This window comes from Corapipo altera, unplaced genomic scaffold (genome assembly GCF_003945725.1).
Source record: "Corapipo altera isolate COAL_440 unplaced genomic scaffold, ASM394572v1 56, whole genome shotgun sequence".
Classification (NCBI taxonomy): domain Eukaryota; kingdom Metazoa; phylum Chordata; class Aves; order Passeriformes; family Pipridae; genus Corapipo; species Corapipo altera.
This window is the reverse complement of record NW_020884896.1, coordinates 32641-51137: the sequence shown is the minus strand read 5'-3', so window position 1 is coordinate 51137 and position 18497 is coordinate 32641. Positions and strand designations below refer to the sequence as shown.

At 43.3% G+C, this 18497-nt stretch overlaps 1 protein-coding gene across 5 annotated transcripts in view; it reads left to right on the top strand.

The window, feature by feature from the left end:
- The window catches only part of MARCH8 (membrane associated ring-CH-type finger 8), a 90529-nt gene extending 84081 nt beyond the window's left edge, over positions 1-6448 (top strand). For all 5 annotated transcript variants that reach the window (XM_027648011.1, XM_027648007.1, XM_027648008.1 and 2 more), the window contains 2 exons: positions 2939-3086; positions 5290-6448. In XM_027648011.1, coding sequence (XP_027503812.1) covers positions 2939-3086; positions 5290-5594 — 453 coding nt within the window. In that variant the 3' untranslated portion in view covers positions 5595-6448. The remainder of the gene's footprint in view (positions 1-2938; positions 3087-5289) is intronic.
- The last annotated feature ends 12049 nt before the right edge of the window (positions 6449-18497 follow it).

Sequence of the window (18497 nt, the reverse complement as noted above, 5' to 3'; positions counted from 1 at the left end):
TAAATCTGGTGACTTAAAGTAGAGGTACTTAAATGTCCTTTTATTTTAAAGCTAATTTTGTGCTTGTATCCTTTTTTGGTTCTCCCACATCCTCTGAGCTTTCAATTTCAGTTGTCCTTACCATCAGGATTCTGAGATGAAAGTCACTGCTATTCTTAGCACAGAGAAATCTTGCCGTATCTACCATAGTGGAAGAGGTTAATAACAATAACCTCAGTCTGGAACTAGAATAAATGAGAAACATTAAATTCAGTTATGATGGGCCTAAATCATACAGAGTGGAAATTCTGGACTGCAGCCATCTAAAAACTGTTATGAGGACTTGTCCAATTCCTAAAAGTGACTCCTAACAGAAAATAGAGCAGATTTCAAACACCTCTTATTTTTTTAGAGAGATGTACAGTCTGCAAAGCTTAGTGTGTCTGGCCAATAGGATGTCCTCTGCTTATGACTGTGGTGGTTCATTGCCTTCTAAGAACCACACTTTTTTCCTTGGTAGCCCATTGGCACAGAGTACAGAACTTCCTGCTGAGGTTCTATAGAGCTGCAGTACTGACCATCATAGGCTCTGTTGTCTGTGCAGACAATGCTTTGCACAGTCCAACCCTAGGACAGTAAAGAAATTATTCTAGAGAATCCAAAGTAAGAAGAGTTGCTGTAGTTCTCAGTTGACCTCTGTTTTTTCTGTGCTCACTCTGCCTGAAGTGGGTGGGAAACATTTACTGAATATTTGTGCCCTGTGAGAAAAAAAATGTGGGGCACTTTCAGAAATGAGTCACTCAACATCATTAGTTATGTCTGAACAGGTCATCTGTGGGAAGCAGACAAGATGCCAGAAGGTAGGGACAGAGCCATAAACAGGAGTTCACCTCTCAAATACATCTAAAGAGCCCTTTTAGAGGTTCAGCTGCAGCAAGAAGATAAGGTGCCTCTGTAGCTTCAACTCAGCCTTTATGGTGTCCTTTCAGTCAGGAGCAAACAATCTGGAACTGGTGATTATGAACAGGATGGGACAAATAATAGGGCTTGTGCTTGTCTGTAGAGTAGAAATGGAATTAAACTTCCTTAGCATCTTAAAGTTATTTTGCAGCATTGGGCTGTTTAAACACTAAGTTACTAAGGGAAGAGAATGAGAAACAAAATGTGTCATGTCTCAAATGAAGATGAGGGCAGACAAAAGAGAGATGCACCATTTTAAAATTTCAAAGACATTAAATCTAAATTTTCTGCTGATTTTTTTTGTTTTAACAACACTTCAAAAATCCAGAACTGCTGACTATTTTAAGTAGAAAATGCCATGTGCTGTGTCATCGGAATAATGCAGCAGTGACCTAGAGATGTGAGTTTCCTCTCTGGACTAGTGTGCGGTTTGCAGAATACCTTCTCTTTTGCTTTGCAGTCATTTCTCTTGAAGAGGTGAGGCAGTGCAAGTTGTTTTGGTGGCTCTAAAGCCAGCAGTTCACAGGAGGTATTGTCCAGCAGAGGAGCTCAAGCTGTGGAACAGAAAAAAGAACTATAAATTACTCAAAACACAGGTCCTCAGGACTCTGTAAAAGCATTTGCAAATAGATTTAACATGGTTACTTTTTGGCAAAATAATTTAATTAATGTATACTTTCTATCAAAAGTGAACACCTTCATTTAGATGCAAAAACAATTTTCTGTTTAAAATACAACATGAAAAGGGAATGTTTGTCCAATCTTTTTCTAAGAAGACTGAAAGAATATAGGTTTCTAGTATGACATGAGTCTGGCATGTCACTGCTGGAAGTATTCAATTCTTGTGCCGCGATGAGGTTTGGATGCCTGCACAACTGGAAATGTGTCTCAGACTGGCCAAAGAGATTGTTTGTTGGCAACACAGAGAGGATCACAAAGTCTCTGTCTCATCATTCAACCATTCTTGTATTTGTAGCAGTGGAAACAATAATTCAGCATAATGGGTGATTTCAATCATACCATTCAGGTCATCCTCACCCTCTTCCACATTATTCCTACTTTTCAAAGTCCTCTTTTTTTTTGCAAATTATTTTTGGAGACATCAAATGTGCATCTCTGTGCACGAGAAGTTTATGTGCCCCAGCATATATTTTGTGAAAATGTGAGAAAAGCCCATCATAACAATCTGTTCCAAGCAGATATGCAGAGGGATGTGTATCCCACATACAAAAACTTTCATCATATACATAGGGGAAATTTAAAAAGAAAAAGATTTAAAAACACAGCTTCTGGGTGTCTTGGGTCTATGTCTTGAATATTAGAAGCATCTGTAATAGTTGTCAACTTTCTTTCCATCTTTCCTAAATGACACTGATCTGATTTTGTGGTTTTGTTTTGGGCTATATAAGCATTATTGATAGAGGCAGGTCTGGGGATTTAAATTCCTGAGTCGTCTCACTTCTAAAGCTGTCATCCCAGTTCTACTGTATATTCTTAGGGCATATGTATTTAAGTGCACTTGAAACACTGAAAATAAACTACGAGAGCATCACTGCTGTTAAGTGATGTTAAATATATGTGAAGATTGAATGAAACCCCCCGAGGCAGGAGGTGAGAGCTAAACAGCCTTGAATGGAGAACAGAGGAAGGAGCAGCATTGCTTGTGCTGTGCAAGGCCTCACATGAGGGTCCCTGTGTGCTGCAGCTGCCCCTTGTGGGTCAGCACAGAGTGATAACATTGTGCTGAGGCTCCAGATGGGAGCTGAGGGCTGTAGGTCCACTCCAGCACCAGGATGGCTCCTGTCACAGCAGGCTAAGCTGCCAGCCGTCACACCAGTGCTGGGGCTAGAGCAATAATGCCATCTGACTTTTAAAATCCTTGTTAGGAGGAAACTGGTCTCCTGCCTGGTTTTCATTCTTATCAGTGTTCTCTTTTCATCCTCTCTAGTAACTACAATAAACACCTAATTTCTTGCTCTGGTTCTGGGTTTCTTGCCAGTGGGAGAAGCTGCAGATGACAGCCAGCGAGAGGAGGAAGATCATGTGCTCTGTAACATTCCATATCATTGCCATCACCTGCGTTGTGTGGTCTCTCTACGTCCTGATAGACAGGACCGCTGAAGAGATTAAACAGGGACAAACTACTGGTAGGTTACTTCCTTATCTTCTCACTTATTTTTTTGGAATAATTATTTATCCTGAATGCAGAGAAGATGCAGAACATAAGTGTGCCAGTAATGTTTATGCTTGTCAGCTTTACCCTGAGGTTAGGTTAGTTTAAAAGCACAGTTCTAAAGTGATTTGATTAAATCAGTGTAAATTAATCTGTGGATGCTTTTTAAATCTATTTCAGATAATTTAGTTTGCACCTGTGAAATGCACAGACATGAGAGCTAATCCAGTGTAGCCAGATACAAAGTTGCCCTGCCTCAGTAAATTTAGGTTTAAATTGGAGCACTTACTGTGCAGATAAGGACATAAGCATTTGTTTGCTGCTATGGCTACCTTTAAACTGGGCAAAACCAGAACAGTTTTTAAAAAGAGAAGAAGTAAGAAGAATCTAAATCCAAATCTTTCAGGTAAATCAACAGGGTTTTCTTTCTATTCAGTCATCTGTGAGGTGGGTTAGCACAAGTTTTCAATAAATAGAATGGGTATGCTGGGGTGCAGATTTGAAGCTGCCACAGAACTGTTTCTCAAGGCGGCTGAGCTGTGCCTGAGGGTTGATATAGAAGGGATGGGTTACCTGCCAAGGCTGGGAGCTGCTAGAAGGCAAGCTGTACTTGCTTACAGAGCACTGCATGCCAACTAGACATGGAGGTGGAAAATATTTTGCTGGTGATTGAACAGCGTCATCTGAGGAGGTAGCTGAGCATTAATAAACCTGCAGATCCATGGAGCTGTTACAGAGCAGAATCACTTGAAATTAAAAAGTTTTCCTCTCATTTCTCATTTGGGCTACAGTTTAATTGTTCATTACTTCAGTCAGGAAGCTGCTTTGAATGAAACCTCTTAGTATCTGTTCCATCCAACCCCATCTCTTTCATGTAAAGTGAAAATTATTGGCCTTTCATTGCAAGGCTTCTGTATGGTAATGAAAAGGATAATATGCTTTCAAAGATATATCATCTCCAGGTTATTTTAACTAGTAAATATATTAGATGAACATGAATAGGAGGAATAATGTGAATATTTAGAATGTTATAGTGTCTTCTTTCCTCCTTTCATTTGGATTCTAAATCTGGGGAGTGCTGTACTGAGCAGTGTGTGTGGATTTATGTCCACACAGGGCCAAGCATATACTGTCACTGCCTACAGATGGCATCAGATCACCAGCAAATCAGAGGCTCAGGTATTAATCATGGGTGGGATTTCACCGGTAATAAGGCTGACGTGCCCTTTGTATTTTGGGACTAAAATATTTTCATTCTTCCCACACTGCCATGCATTTCCAAAACAACACTGCCTGTATCTTGCTTAAAAATTTAAAGAGTTGGAAGGACATGATTTTACTCTCTGAAAAACCTGACGGTGGGTGATTCAGCGTGGTTTCATATCCATCTTGTGATGGTGCTTATCTTTAAAGAGGAAAGAGACTGGATGAATACAGGACCTATGTAAGCAGAATATGTATAAAATGAATAAATAGTCTTTCATTTAAAAGTAGTTGATAGAAATGTCTAAAAGATCAAGATAGACAAATTTAGGAAAAGCAATGGTGGTAGTTTTTATGACAGAGGGTAAGCTTGGATGCTTCAGCATCTCCAACACTTTCAGTTTTGTATCAGAAAAGATGCTGTAGTTCAGATACAAGTTACTGGGTCTGATGCAGATAAAATTACCTGGTCTGCATAACAAACATGTCATGCTATATGGTTACAATCATTCCCTTATGTCTCCATGTACCATGTGATCACAGAGTGGAACAGACTTGTTGGGTCACTGAGTTGAGTCTCCTGCTATAAAGAGGAAACCATGCCATAGAATCCCTTTCATAATTTGATCCAGTTTTTGTTTAAAAACAGGTGTAAAAGGACCTAAATGTACTCCTGATGGTTGCCTTGACTCTGGGATTGTGTTGCATAATTGCTGACACAGAAAAGGAATTGTTTTGGTTTTCGCTGGTGGGGGAGAATAAACGTGATATGTGAAGTAGAAGTCTGTGTGTGTTTGACTTGGAAGCAGAATTAAAAAAAAACCCAAACAAGAAAAATGGCAACACAAGAATAGTTTGCATGACCCAAAGTCTGACAGTTTCATTACAGGACATTTTTGAGACATCCAGTATAGTCCAACTAATATTGACTAGGTCCTGTTTTTAATTCTTTGTTTTTATTTTCTTTCTTCCAGGGATTCTAGAGTGGCCGTTTTGGACTAAACTGGTAGTTGTGGCCATTGGTTTCACTGGAGGACTTCTGTTCATGTATGTACAATGCAAAGTGTACGTACAGCTGTGGAAGAGACTTAAAGCTTATAACCGAGTAATATATGTGCAAAACTGCCCAGAAACTAGCAAAAAGAATATTTTTGAAAAACCTGCACTAATGGAGCCAAACTTTGAAAGTAAAGAAATGTTTGGGGTTCACCATTCAGACACAAACTCTTCACATTACACAGAGCCAGAAGACTGTGCTGCAGAAATTCTTCATGTCTGATTGCTGGGTAGGAGGGGTGTTTCTGTATGTCCTTGAAGATTTGAATATCATTGTTTACTGCAAACTGCTCTACCTTTTTAAAATCAGCTAATAGCTGAGGGCTGGCGGATGAATTTTTTTACATTTGTTTTTTTGTTGGAATTTTTTTAAATCCCTTAGGCATATCTGTCAATGTCATCTTGGTTGCATACCTCTCAACATTTTGTGTCTTGTACTGCCTGATCAGAGAGTCACAGGATATTGGGTAGAATGAGCCTTGGGTTTGGTATCAAGCAAGCCGCTGGTGAGCTGTCATAAACTTCATGGAGTCTGTTACTTTAAAGATGACTGATTCTGGAGTATGTGTAGAGTGGGTTTAGTTGGTTGGTTTGTCTGTTCTTTATGCACGATGAAGGAGGTTGTCCCAGACACTGAGGGAAATGAGAGCGCTAATCTACCACTAACACTGCCACTAACATTTTGTCGTAGGCAGCAGGTGTAAAATTTTGCTTTACATATTGTGATGAGACTTACAAAGCATATAGCACTTTTAAAAATCTTTATTTTGTAATATGTATGTCAAATGAGAATGAAACTTGAAAGAATGTGTCATTTTTGAAACATTTCTTTGTTCTTTACCCCATCTATTTTTCTGGAACATAAACCTCTTGCCTTATAAAAAAAAATTTAAAAAATTCCAGCCTGTGATTTCCAACACATGCCCACATTATCTTACTAAACATAACACTAAAAAACATTGCCTGTTTGGGTTTCCTTTGAGGAGCAATTTTCTTCAAAGGATATTGCACTTGTGTATGGGGAGTAGTAGATGTGTACAGTGTTCATTTTCAATACATGATGGTTTCAGTGCTCTGTTTTGAGGACTGGTTTTGCTTTTTTTTTTTTCCCCCAACAGGTCAGACCATAAACACACCTGCACATATATACCTGGTTGACTTTCATTCCAAACCATTAGCAAAGGCTTTGTTGCTATATTGATAAAAATGTGAGCTGTTATGGAAAAAAGGAAGCTTTGTCAATACAGCTGAAACTGGTTTTGCTTCTTTAGTGTTGTGTCACGTGTGAACTACCCAAGAATTGGATGTTGTCAGAAGAGATGCTGAGATTAAAGTTTAGGAAGTAAATATCATATTAAGTGGATGAGTTTAAAAGTACCTGCCTGGTTTTAGTCCTGATGTGATGCACTATGTGATCAGAGAATAGTTTTGTCTGTGCTTTTGAATTCGAGACTGGCTTTTTAAGCAGTCAGCTTTCATGCAAGGAGAGGAACAGCTTTAAAATCTGTTTGCCTGGCTTTAGACAGAGGTGCCCAAAGCCTGAGGTATCTGCTGTTGATTCATTTGTCCAGTCTGCTTCACTGCACCACTGTCCAGCTCCAAGCCCTCATTTAACCAAAGTCTCAGTGTGACTGGAGCAGAAACAAAGCCCCACAAAAAGTCAGCACACAAAGTCTCTGCATTTGAAAGCTGACCTTCCCAGCCTGAGCCCTATCTGAATCTCTGTAAAGTCAATGATAATAATCTGATTGGTTTTAGTAGGAGTTGCCTGGACTTCTCAGGTAAAAGTTTTTGTTTACTTGTTGAGATACTGAACTAAATTCCGAGCTTGTTCAAGTTTCACTTAGTATTTTTCAAGTGCAACTTTGAGTACGTTCTTTTCATAGTCAAAGTAGTTATTTTAAGACTTCTTAAACAATAACAGTAAGATACCAGTGATTTTTTTTTTTTGCTTAAAATCTAATATTACTTTATTTCTGAATCAATATTTTAATGGAATGCAGAAGGGACTATGGTAAGAGAACACGTACCATTGATTTCTAAGAGCTGTTAGAGGGAAAGTATTGTGTGTGCACATGTGCCTCTGTCACTTCAGGCTTGAAGCTTACTGTCTGTGATCTTGAACAACACAGTACCTTGTTCTTGAGATGTGTTAAAACATCCAGACCTCTAGGCAATCTTAGTAAAGCTGCACTGGCGTGGGTCTGTGTACTGTACTAGGTGTCAGGATGTCCCGTGCTTAAGTGATACAGGCAGACAAACCCTGCATACCCTGGTAGTATCAGGGCAGCAGTCTTCATGACCATACACATGTAAAGTTTGTTGCCTGTGCCTGCCATAATTTAAAGTGCAATTACTCGGGCCCTTTCCTGAACTCTGCTGTGGGTGATCCTCTTCTGTTATGGGAACCCAGATAATACACTGTCTTGTTCTGTTTTCTATTTTGTTCTGTGAAAGATTCACTAAATAAACTCAGGTGGGTTAAATATCAGGTCTTGCACACCTTCATCAAGTTCTTCTGAAATGCCCAAGTGCACAAGGCTTACCCGTCCGTGAGACATTCACATTACAGCTGCAAGATGCACAGAATCAGCTGCCGACCGATGCTCAGCGCATCTCGTCCGATCTGTGACCAGCAGGTGAAATGAAGATGGACAAGTTCCGGTATGAAACCTGGTTGTTCTCCAGCTCACATCCGAGGGGCACTGGTGTGAGAGTGATGTTCTGACAAGTGCTGATATCAGACTGTAACTCGCTGGTCCTGTTGCTGTCACTGTCATAGATGATTTTTGGTGAAACGCTGTGAAATCTCATTTGGTGTTTTGGAAGCTCCATGTGGAACATGCCAGGTAGTGTTCAGTGTATTCAGGGTACTGAAGATTTTTGCTGTGCCCCTGGGTATCTTAACTTGGAATGAAAAATCATCTCCGGCAAAATCATCTAGAGAAAAATATTTGCGAATGAAAGTGTTTTAGCCAGTTTTAGCTAGCTGCTAACCATTCCCTCTCCCAGCAGGTCTTTTCTGAGTGAAAATTAAGACCTAATATTTAAACTCTTTATATTGCTTAGGAATGCTCATACCAGGAAAGGTTGCAGAAGAGATCCATCTCTCAGGGGGGTTCGTTTATGCCGTTCATATTTCTTATGCTGATTCTTGCTTGGTGTTAATGGTGGGCTTCTGAAGCTGCAGTTCTCTGCTTCTGCATGGTGCCATCAAATGTTCGAGAAGGCTGAATGGTGCTTTTTTCTTCTTTCTCCTCAAGAAGATACTGTTGACTTTTTTTCAGCTTCCAGCTGTGAGGCACTGATGCTAGCTCAGGTGAGCGCTGTCCTTCCTGCCCAGTGTCAGTAAGGGGAACAACCAACCCCTGTCAGATCAGGCTTTCCCGTACTTCCTTCTGGTAGCTTTTGAAATGACTGAAATAGAAGTCTGGTCCTTGCACCTTGGCCGAAGTTCTGAGCCCAGAATTTAAGTAGAAGGGAAAATAGGCTTAATACCATCTACCACAATCCCTTCCCTAGATTGCCAGAGCCTTTGGTGATATGTCCAGTGCCCTAGACATCTGACCAGACTCCCATTCTATTGGTGCAACTCCTATCCAAAAAAGCACCATCTGGGCTGAGTAAATTTGCCACTGTGTCACATTTGATCCATCTGCCAGGTTATGAACATGCATTATGTTAGAAATATAGATGTGTGCTGCAGAAGGTTGATCCCATTTAAGAGATCATGAGATGTTAAAATCCTATGAATTCTCAGGACTTTCTTCAACTGTAAGCCTGTATTTAGAGAGCGGTTGTTTAAAATGTTCCCATGTTCTGAAAAGATGGCCAGACCTGGGGATGACTTCCTCTGGTTAAACATCATTGAGATTGGCTTTGCTTCAGCAGGAGGCATTCAGTGAAGGTTGAACGAGCCTGCAAGGGGTTAGAGAAACACTGAGTGTCTGTGCTGTACCTGGGAAATCCTAAGAAACAATAGAATTCTCTGTCCAAGCCCACCTCTGCCAACCCCCTGTACTGATCAGAACAGTACCACTTGGGGTGCTGTAAGGAGGGGGCTGCTTGGTGTGCCACTCATCAGAAACCTCTGAAGTGGTGCATGGATTTGGCCATGCACAGGAGCTGGTTGCTTCTGCCCTGTGGGAGGCAGGGTAAATATCTATTGCAAAGTGGGACCCAGGTCCAAATTTCTTCTGAAGCTGAAGTATGTTAAGATACAGATTTCTGGTGTAGTCGGCTGTGGAGATTGTGGCCAGTAATGAAAAGGAGGTCGGTGACCCTGGGTTGGGTCCCTCTCAAATATGGGTGAAACTGGGCAAATAAAAAAGCAAGGATATTACTGGCTGGATTTCCATAGCATTATATTAGATATGCAAAGAAAACTTCTAAGCAGGACCTTTTATTTTGTGATTATTTTTTAGTTTTGAGATATTGCAGTGTCTGTATGTTCCAATGAAGTACTGAAAGCACTTGTCTTTGTATAGAAGATAACTGTTTTAAAATTGCAGCTGATCTTGTATTTAGGTAAAACATTTGTAGATAGGTAATTGTATAATGTTGAACAACTTTACACTGGCATGTGTTGTATAGTTTATACAAAACACTTCACACTTCTGCAGAATTTTTTAGTTAGTAGATTTCTAGTAACTTAAATGTATAGTTTTGTACCCTTTCATGTATGTTTGTTTTCTCAGTATTGCCACTTGCAGAGTTATTTTTAGTTTCTTAAACTGTAACTGGTTATTGGTGTGTGATACACAGGGTTATTGACTGCAGCAATAAAGTGTTTCTATAAAAAACAGAACAAAACAAAACCATTATAGTATCCATTTTGTTTGAAAAAGCATATAGAGAAAAACTGAGCTCTGCAGTAGTAGATAATCAAAGTGAGTTCTTTCACTGGAGTAAACATGGAACTTGGTGACTCTTCAGTGTAGCAGACCAACACAGACTAACATGCCATGAAAACTTGATGTTAAATGATTCATAATGATAAAGGCATAGTAACCATAAGAATAATTGGGCAACTCCTTCAATGCAGGTGCTTTGGCCTCAAATGCAGGAATCACGGGGAGAATTTTCTGGCTTCTGCCATGAAGGAGGTGAGGAGAGAAGATTGCCATGGGCCTTAAAGTCTAGACCTTCTGGAATCAACACTGAGTGATGCTACAAATGCTTCATGTCTGAAAAGAAGAAGAAAAATAGTTTTGTATACAGAACAGGAAATCCTCAACAGTTTCTCTAGAATACATTTCTACCCCCAGTAGGTCGAGGAAACTGCTGTCTGCACTGCTGTGAGAGAGCTCATAACAAAGGCATACATGCCAAAGAGGAAAGCAGATCTGGAGCATTGTGTCTGTAACAGACACGAGAGGGCTCAAAGAAAAGCTTTTCATTTCTGTTTCTTTTTAACTAATAATTAGTTTTTCATTTTCTTCTAGGTAACAAAGGAAATCTTAAATCTGCAACCCTAGAGAGGTGTCTCCTATGCAAAACAAGTCTCTGTCCTATATTCCCTTGGTAAAAGAAGTCTGGCTCTAGTAAATGAAGCTACTTATAAAAAGTTTGGAACCCAACAAGACCTCTATACAAAAACACCTTTCTGGAGAGATGGCAGGATAATTTCCAGGGCCTACTGTTTGACTGGCAGTCTCTGAGATTAAAAGCTGATAAAGGGTTTAAGGAACAGAGCCTGTAAAACCGTCTGGCGACTAGTTAAAAAATGTTCCTTGTCTTGGGTTCAGGCATCTCAAGTTAATTATAAAATAACTTAATTCCTCTTGCAAACCTTATTTCATCTGAAAGAGCATTGCTGCCACTGTGTGAAGTGTGTCCCTCTGAGACAGAGCAGAGCGTTGGCTCAGCAGCACATGGCATGGCTGCAGCTCCAGGAACAGGATTTTTCAGCTGGTGCCCAGGAACGAACTGTCTGGTGAGTAGTTACTGGTATCTGGCTGGCAGGACCAGCATGACTGGCCTCTCAGAGCAGGACAGAAGGAGTAGTTGGGAATCAGAAAGGCGGCAGCTGGGAAGATCCACGAGCGCCCTGTGGAGGCTATGGAGGTGTCAAAAGATGCAACTGCAGCTGCTGTATCTGAAAACCAAGCCCTCTCTCAAGAGCCATGTTTGTGCCTGCACTGCTGCAGGGACTGTTCATCCTCCTCCAGTTCCATTTCCACAGCCACCCTATCGAGCCCTCTCCTGTCACCCACTCCTCCGTTTCAGATTTCACTGTCCCCAGCCGGTTTACCCATATCATGGTGTGCTTGTCCTTTTCCTTTCAGTCTACTCATGCAACCCAAATTTCCTTCCTCTTCCCCCTTCCTCAGTCTTTCAACTTGCCTCTGGACAAGAGGGTTGTGCTAGGATGAAGCAATCGTGGAATGACCATGGAAGCACCCAAAAGTGACACTGTCCAAATTAAGGGTGAATGTCCACCTGTGACCCTGTTTTTCCTGTAAATCCTCTAGGCTCTGGTCTCTGATGTATGGGATGCTCTCTGACATGTTGGCATTGTATTGTTACCACAATACAGACAGAAGAGGATGTTTTTTCACAGTCTTGAGATGGATGTATGATGTGAGAAAATCAGGCAAGAATATCTCATTATAGAAAAAGATCTTGGCTAAAGGGAGAGAGGAGGCAGGGGAGGTGTTTTTTAAAACAAACAAACAAACCCAAGGCAAAACAAACAAACAAAAAAAAAAACAAAACCCCAGAATTCATAAGAGCCCTGGACAAAGGAAATGGGGAGCAAGTTCAGTGCATTACACAATACTCGTTTAAAGTGTATTCTAGGAAAAAGTGTCAGAGGAACTGAAATCTGAAAATAGAGAGTAGATAGACCTTGCTTGAAAGTGAGGGAGATAAATGAAGTTGTCTCAAAGGCTTTAACATCAGAGGAGGGTTTGAAATAACTGAATAAAACACCAGAAGGCTGCACAGAGCAGAGGAGGTGGAGATCACCACTCAGGGTGTGCTCATTAAATCCCGAAGCTTCACAGAACCAGGCCTGCAATTCCTAACATTTTAAGACTTCACTAAAATTAACCTCCCAGTCATTTTTGCTGGGAGTGCCTTGCTGTGCTGGTTTGTTCTGATGCTGTCTCAAAGGCCACCTGCAAACAAGCAGCCAAGCAGCTTAGGAGAATTCATCACTATTAGAGCCATAGGGTCTGATGCTGGGACAGCAGCTTCCTTTGTCACAGGAAACAGTTATCCTTGTGGTTGGGAGAGAATAGGAAATGTGTCAGGCTGATGACCTGATCCCAGCTGAGAGAGCACAGCTGTCTTGGAGAGTGTATGTAGTACTTCATATCTGCTTTACCCGGAAGCATCCCAACATGTCTCACCAAGTACCGTTGTTCCCTTCCTGTGGATAAACCCAGGTCTCCAAAGCCTGACTTGCCACTTATCTTGCTCTCGTGTTTACCTTCTTGCTTTTCAAAGTGCTGTGTTAAAAGAGAAATGATTCTGATAATGGGATTAGCTAAACCAGTGTTTCTCATGCCAGCAAGATGATGGTTTATTTTAAGGACCATATTACATTCTTGGTCACATGTAAGCAGTTGATACACACCAGAGAAATCAGATGTAAGTTAAATCAAACTATTCAATTGAGCAAACTAAGCTGTGGTAGAAGTTAGAGGTATTATTTCAGGGATGAATTTGGACCTGCCTGATGTTGCACAAGCCTCTGTCAGGACTCACCCTTTGCTGCTGGGGTTTAGGCCTTCTGCAGCAAACTTCAGTCTCCCAGTGCTATTCTAGTTTTGCAGTTGTCAAATGTGTGCAGAACCAAATGATACCTAAAGAGTAGCCACTCATGGAGCTGTATTCCTTGTGCTTGCCTTGTTTGTGGCTTACATGTCCCATGCCTTTACTCTCCTCTCCTCTCTAGCAGCCTCCCAGCAATGATTTGGGGAGGGGAAGCCTGAAAGCACACTGCTTTCTCTCTATTTCCCTCCTCCCCTTAAGTGCCAGAGTAGCACTGCTACACCTCCGGAGGCAGTGAGAGGATCTGCACATTTCGGGGGAAGTGATGAGGTCAGGCAATCCCGGATCCCATAGTCCTCAGGTCTGAGGAAGATGTCCTAACATCACATTAAATGGGATGAAGGATCCCAGGAACACCACCTCAAAAAGAGGGGATAGAGAGACTCAGCCCCTTGTGATCTGGATGGTCCCTTGAACAAAAGGTATAAAGATACTGTAGTGTTTATATAACCCTGTGAAACCCTGTGAGAGATTCAGCTGGTGTCAGAATTGCCACTGCCTGGATGGCAGAGCAAGGACGCTCTGTGCTGAGCTTTGCAGTTCTAAAGTACATTTCTGGACACTGAGATGGGACAGAGGCAATTCTATGAACACTGAGGGGTTTTTGTCCCCGTTCTGGTGGAGCAATATGCAATTAGCCCCCATATGTTCTCAGCTATTACCCCGTGCCCCTTCCAATGTAGATTGGAAATTTCTGTAGGCTCTGCTGCTCCTCTCTGTAATTTGTTAATTACCATGTTGTATCATTCCTCCCTGCTCCCATATTAGCGTATTTCAGGAGAGCCATCTGCCCACCTAAAATGCCTGTAGCCTCAGGAGGGCTGTAAGATATGTGACATCTTCACAAAACAACCTTGTTTTTCACTGGCATTGCACAAAGATAAAAAAGCAGCTGGCTATTGCTGTGAGTTTCCAATCTGAGGGATGCTCAGGTGAAGGGGAGCTGTGAGTAACAAGCAGCAAAATCCATGGCAGAGTAGGTGTTGCCCCTGGCAGAGAGCTGTCCTAGCACCCCCACCAACAGTCGGCCAGATCAGGAATAGCAGCTGCTCATGTTTTAAGAGCCCGGTTTCCTAGCTCCCTGCATGTGAGTGCACAGATCCCACCGCTGCCTAGTGGAACCATCTTCACGAGAGGAGCGAGGTGGGTGAGATGCACGGGGGCTGGAGTGCACAGTGTGATGTAGGAACGGTTCCTGCCTCCCCAGGAAAGGGACCTGGGGAGGAGTAAGCCGGGGTTGGGTGCCGGTCCCGGCCCGATGACGGGCGGGGCTGTCGAGTCGTGCGAGCGGGTGCCCGGAGCCGGCGCTGCCGCTGTGCAGCCGCACACACGGGCACTGCCCGGGCCGCCGCAGGGACCGAGGGCCATCACAGAGCCATTGCTCTGACGCCTTCGCCTCTGCTCACGCTGGCAGAGCAGGTGCTACCGCCCCCCCCCCAGCAACAGCAGCCCCAGCTTGAAACAGTAAAAATGTACCTGGCGAAGGCGGTAACTTTGCACTCTACCTCTAAGATCACCCCCGTCCCCGTGGCAGAGCCGCGCAGCCACGCCCGCGTTCCCTGTTTCTGGATGTTTTCCTCCCGCGCTGCGGGACCGGGGTGTCCTGGCACGGCACTCACAGACCCTGTGCAGGCTCCGGCGCGCCGGGGTTTTGAGCTGGCCGAGGGTAAGAGGGAACTGCAGCTACCGGGTCAGTCCCGCGCTGGCCCGAAGCCCCCAGGGGTGACAGTGGTGACCGAGCCCGTGGCCCGTGCCCAGGCTCGTGTCCTCAGTGTCCGGAGCGGGGATATGGGCTGGAACCTTGGCTAGGAAGACCCCTGGGTTCTGTGCCCTCACCAAGGGGCTCCACAGTATGCTTTAAAATGCACCAACTGGAAGAACAGCCAGAAGTGGTGAGGATGGTCACAGGCCTGAAGTGGGTTGCTAGTGTCAAAAAGGAAGCTGGAAACCCGGGGTCAGGATCCGCCTTGGCTCGAGCAGTTCAAGCGCCCCCTCTCCTTCCCTTGGAGATGTGACATGTGCAGGGTGCAGCACGATCTTCTCCCTGCATCTCAGCCACTGTGCCAAGAGGGATCCAAGGTGATGTTGGGAGAGTAGGGGAAGCCCTGCAGTGCAAACCTGTGTCTGATCCCACAGACTAATCTCTAGGACACATGCCTCAGATTCAGCTATGGGATCCAACTGCCATTTCCAAGAGTGGTTTCCTTGTTGGACATCAAGCAGCCATCAGATATAACAAGGAAGAGAACAGTGCCAGAGTCTCGTAGAGCGTGGGTCTCCTCAGTGGCGAAGTAATGTACTCGCTGGATAAAATGGTTGGGTTTGGTTTTTGCATATCCTGCCATTTCGTCTGACAGGATTTTCATGAAGCATTAGAAATTGTACTAAAAGTAAATGTCAATGAACTTTTGAAGGTGGACCTCATGGTAAAAGCAAGAGGTGCTAAAAGACTAAAAAGAGACATAGCTGTGAAAAGGTTGGTGAGAGGTAACAAATGAATTCCTACAAATTTCATGTACAGGACTGAGTTTGTCTAGTATTTTTTAATGAGTTTGTAAGAGGAGTTAAAACACTATAGGGAGACTCCCAGTCATATCTTTGTACAGAAGAGACCCAAACTGCATGAAAACAGAACTCATGACTCAGGGAAATGGAACTGGGTTCAAATGCTGCAACAGAGCTGAAATAAAAACACCTATGAAGTTTGAACACCACTTTGCTCCATATTTGCAGTGAAAATGAAGGTGCCCAGAAGGTAGTCTTGTGTCTGATAAATCTGTTCCTGAAGCACTTGGCATGTTAAAAGGGTTTCAGACATATCTTTCAATGAAGGCTGTGAACCTAAATTTAGGAATTTTAGGGCTGACAGTACTTGTGCAAAAATGAAACTGATGTGAGAGTTTTTTTTGAAATCTTATGTAAAGGAAAGATGAAAACGAGGAAGCTCTTAATGAGTTTATGGTGCACTTGTATGTGGTAACATTGTCCATGGGAAGGATTGCAGTTCAGCAGCAAGGATCCCTTGCTTAAAAGCTCAGGAGAAGTCATATATCTGGGCTAGGATTCTGCAGCTACCTCAGGTGTGCCATGTGACAGTTGGCAATTTTGCAGTTCTAGATGTTCTTTAAAAAGTAGCAGTACACTAGAAATTAATGCTGAGTAGTTTTGACTTTTTTCTATGTCTATATGTAAATGCATGTCCTGAATGTGGGAGAGCCTTGAAATCTAAGTCACAATATAGCAAATGGTTGAGTTTCTACTTGACCAGAAAAGATGTAGGAGACCTTCTCTGACCTGTCTGGGTGAGCATAGCCAGTATCATTGTGCTTCTGTGAAAGAAGAACATGATCCTTTCAAGAGCAGCACAGGCTGTCCCCATTGCTGCGTAGCCACTACATGTAAGTAACTTACAACGTAAGTAAGACAGGCCACAACACATCTTGGGTAGCTGCAGTTTTAGAAGATGAAGCAAAGAATCCATAAGTATAGTTTGCAATGTTGCTTAGCAGTCCAAGACACAGCAACCATGCTCATGAGGCACAAAGCGCTTTGCAGCTGGATTTGCCAGAACACAAGTGGGCACAGGCAGCGATAACTTCCAACTGTTGTTATTGCTTGCTTCCTCTGTATTTGAAGGTTGGTGGCTCATAATGCCCACATAGTCTACCCTCTGGGCAGAGGGCCTCATACTGAAAGTGCTAACAAAGTATGATTTGTCTAGTTACTCTCATACACTAATTAATCCAGCACAGCACCTCAGGTCTGAAAATACCACGAGTAAGGCGCTTCTGAGGTGGTTTTAATTCAGGTTGTTCTGCATATCTATCACTAGAAATTCACAAAAGCCCAGAGACCAGCTAGGCAAAGTGCCTGACAGCAAGGAAATGAGGAGCTTGGATTGATCACAGAGCAATGGTGGAAGGACACTGCGATCTGCAAAAGCCCCAGCCTGGCTCCTCTTAGCACGGTATCATGCAGCTGCTGCTGGCAGCAGCATGAAGGAAGGTTATCAATGAGGTAACAGGGGTGACAGCATGTGATATTTGTTTACTTGATGAAAATACAAGACAACAGTATTAGTAGTCTTGGAGTCGAAGTGCCAAGTGTGCAGTGTTACTGCTATGGGTTTATTTCTCTGGGGTGAGTTGGAGTTTGGAAGAAGCAGAGATAGCTCTTCTGTTCCTAATGACAGCATCTTAATTATAGCAGGTGCTTGGTGTATTCAGGGTGGGACTGTGAAATTGTGAGATTTTTAGAGGGCTGTGTGCAAATGGAGAGTGTATGTTGTGTATGGTTGTGTATGTACAGTTTTGATGTGTAGATATGCTGGCAGTGGGTGTTCATACAGTAGTGCAAAGACAACAGGGTGTTTGATAAGCTTAGAGGAATACAGAAAATAAAGCATTGGAACGTATAGATGTCTAGCCCTAAGGAAAGGTTTAGTTGTACACAGATTTGCAGATTTAGTGTATATAATGAGGGTGCAGTATGGTGTGAGTCACCATCCCATCAAAAAAAAAAGTGGATATGGCACTTACAGACACGGTTTAATGGTGAACTTGGTTGGACTTGGTGATTTTAAAGGTCATTTCCAACCTTAAAGATTCTATGATAGAGTGAATAACTTTGGATGATGAATAGAGTGGGATGTATACAGTGTGCTTATGGGGGTAGATCTGTGTAGTGTGTTGGGTCGGTGTAGTATGCGTGTAAGAAGCACATAGAAGAGCATGTATGCCTGCAAACTGGGGTGGTTCAGAGGTGAGGTTACAGAGTGCAGAGCAGTTTGAGATGAAATGCTGTACATGTAGAGGTGGTGAGGTGCACTGAGCTGTGCGAAGGTGAGCTGTGCAGGACTGCACACAGCTGTGCCTGGCAGGAGCAGGACTGCTGTGCTGAGCACTGTGCTGCAGAGCTATGGACGCTGTTTTGGACTGTGCAATTGTGGAAGGTTTTTAAAAGTACAGCTTGGAGAGCTGTGTAAAGCCTGTTGGCGTGGAGCTGGTGCACAGTGGGAGGACAAGTGCACTGAGAGGGCTGAGTGCAGGGTGAGAGGCAGGGCTGGAGTGCACGATACGGGGCAGCTGTACCAGCATTGGGGCACAGTGCAGGGTGCGGGGCAGCTATGCCGGGGCAGGGGCACAGTGCAGCACAGGCTACCCGGGAGTGCCGGGGCGGACTGCCGGGTGGGCTCTACAGGGATGGAGAGGGGTGCTGGGAGGGCTGAGCAGAGACGGGGAGGTGTATCAGGAGGGCTATGCAGGGACGGGGAGGTGTGATGGGGGTACTGGGAGGGCTGTGCAGGACGCGGAGGTGTGATGGGGGTGCCGGGAGGGCTGTGCAGGAC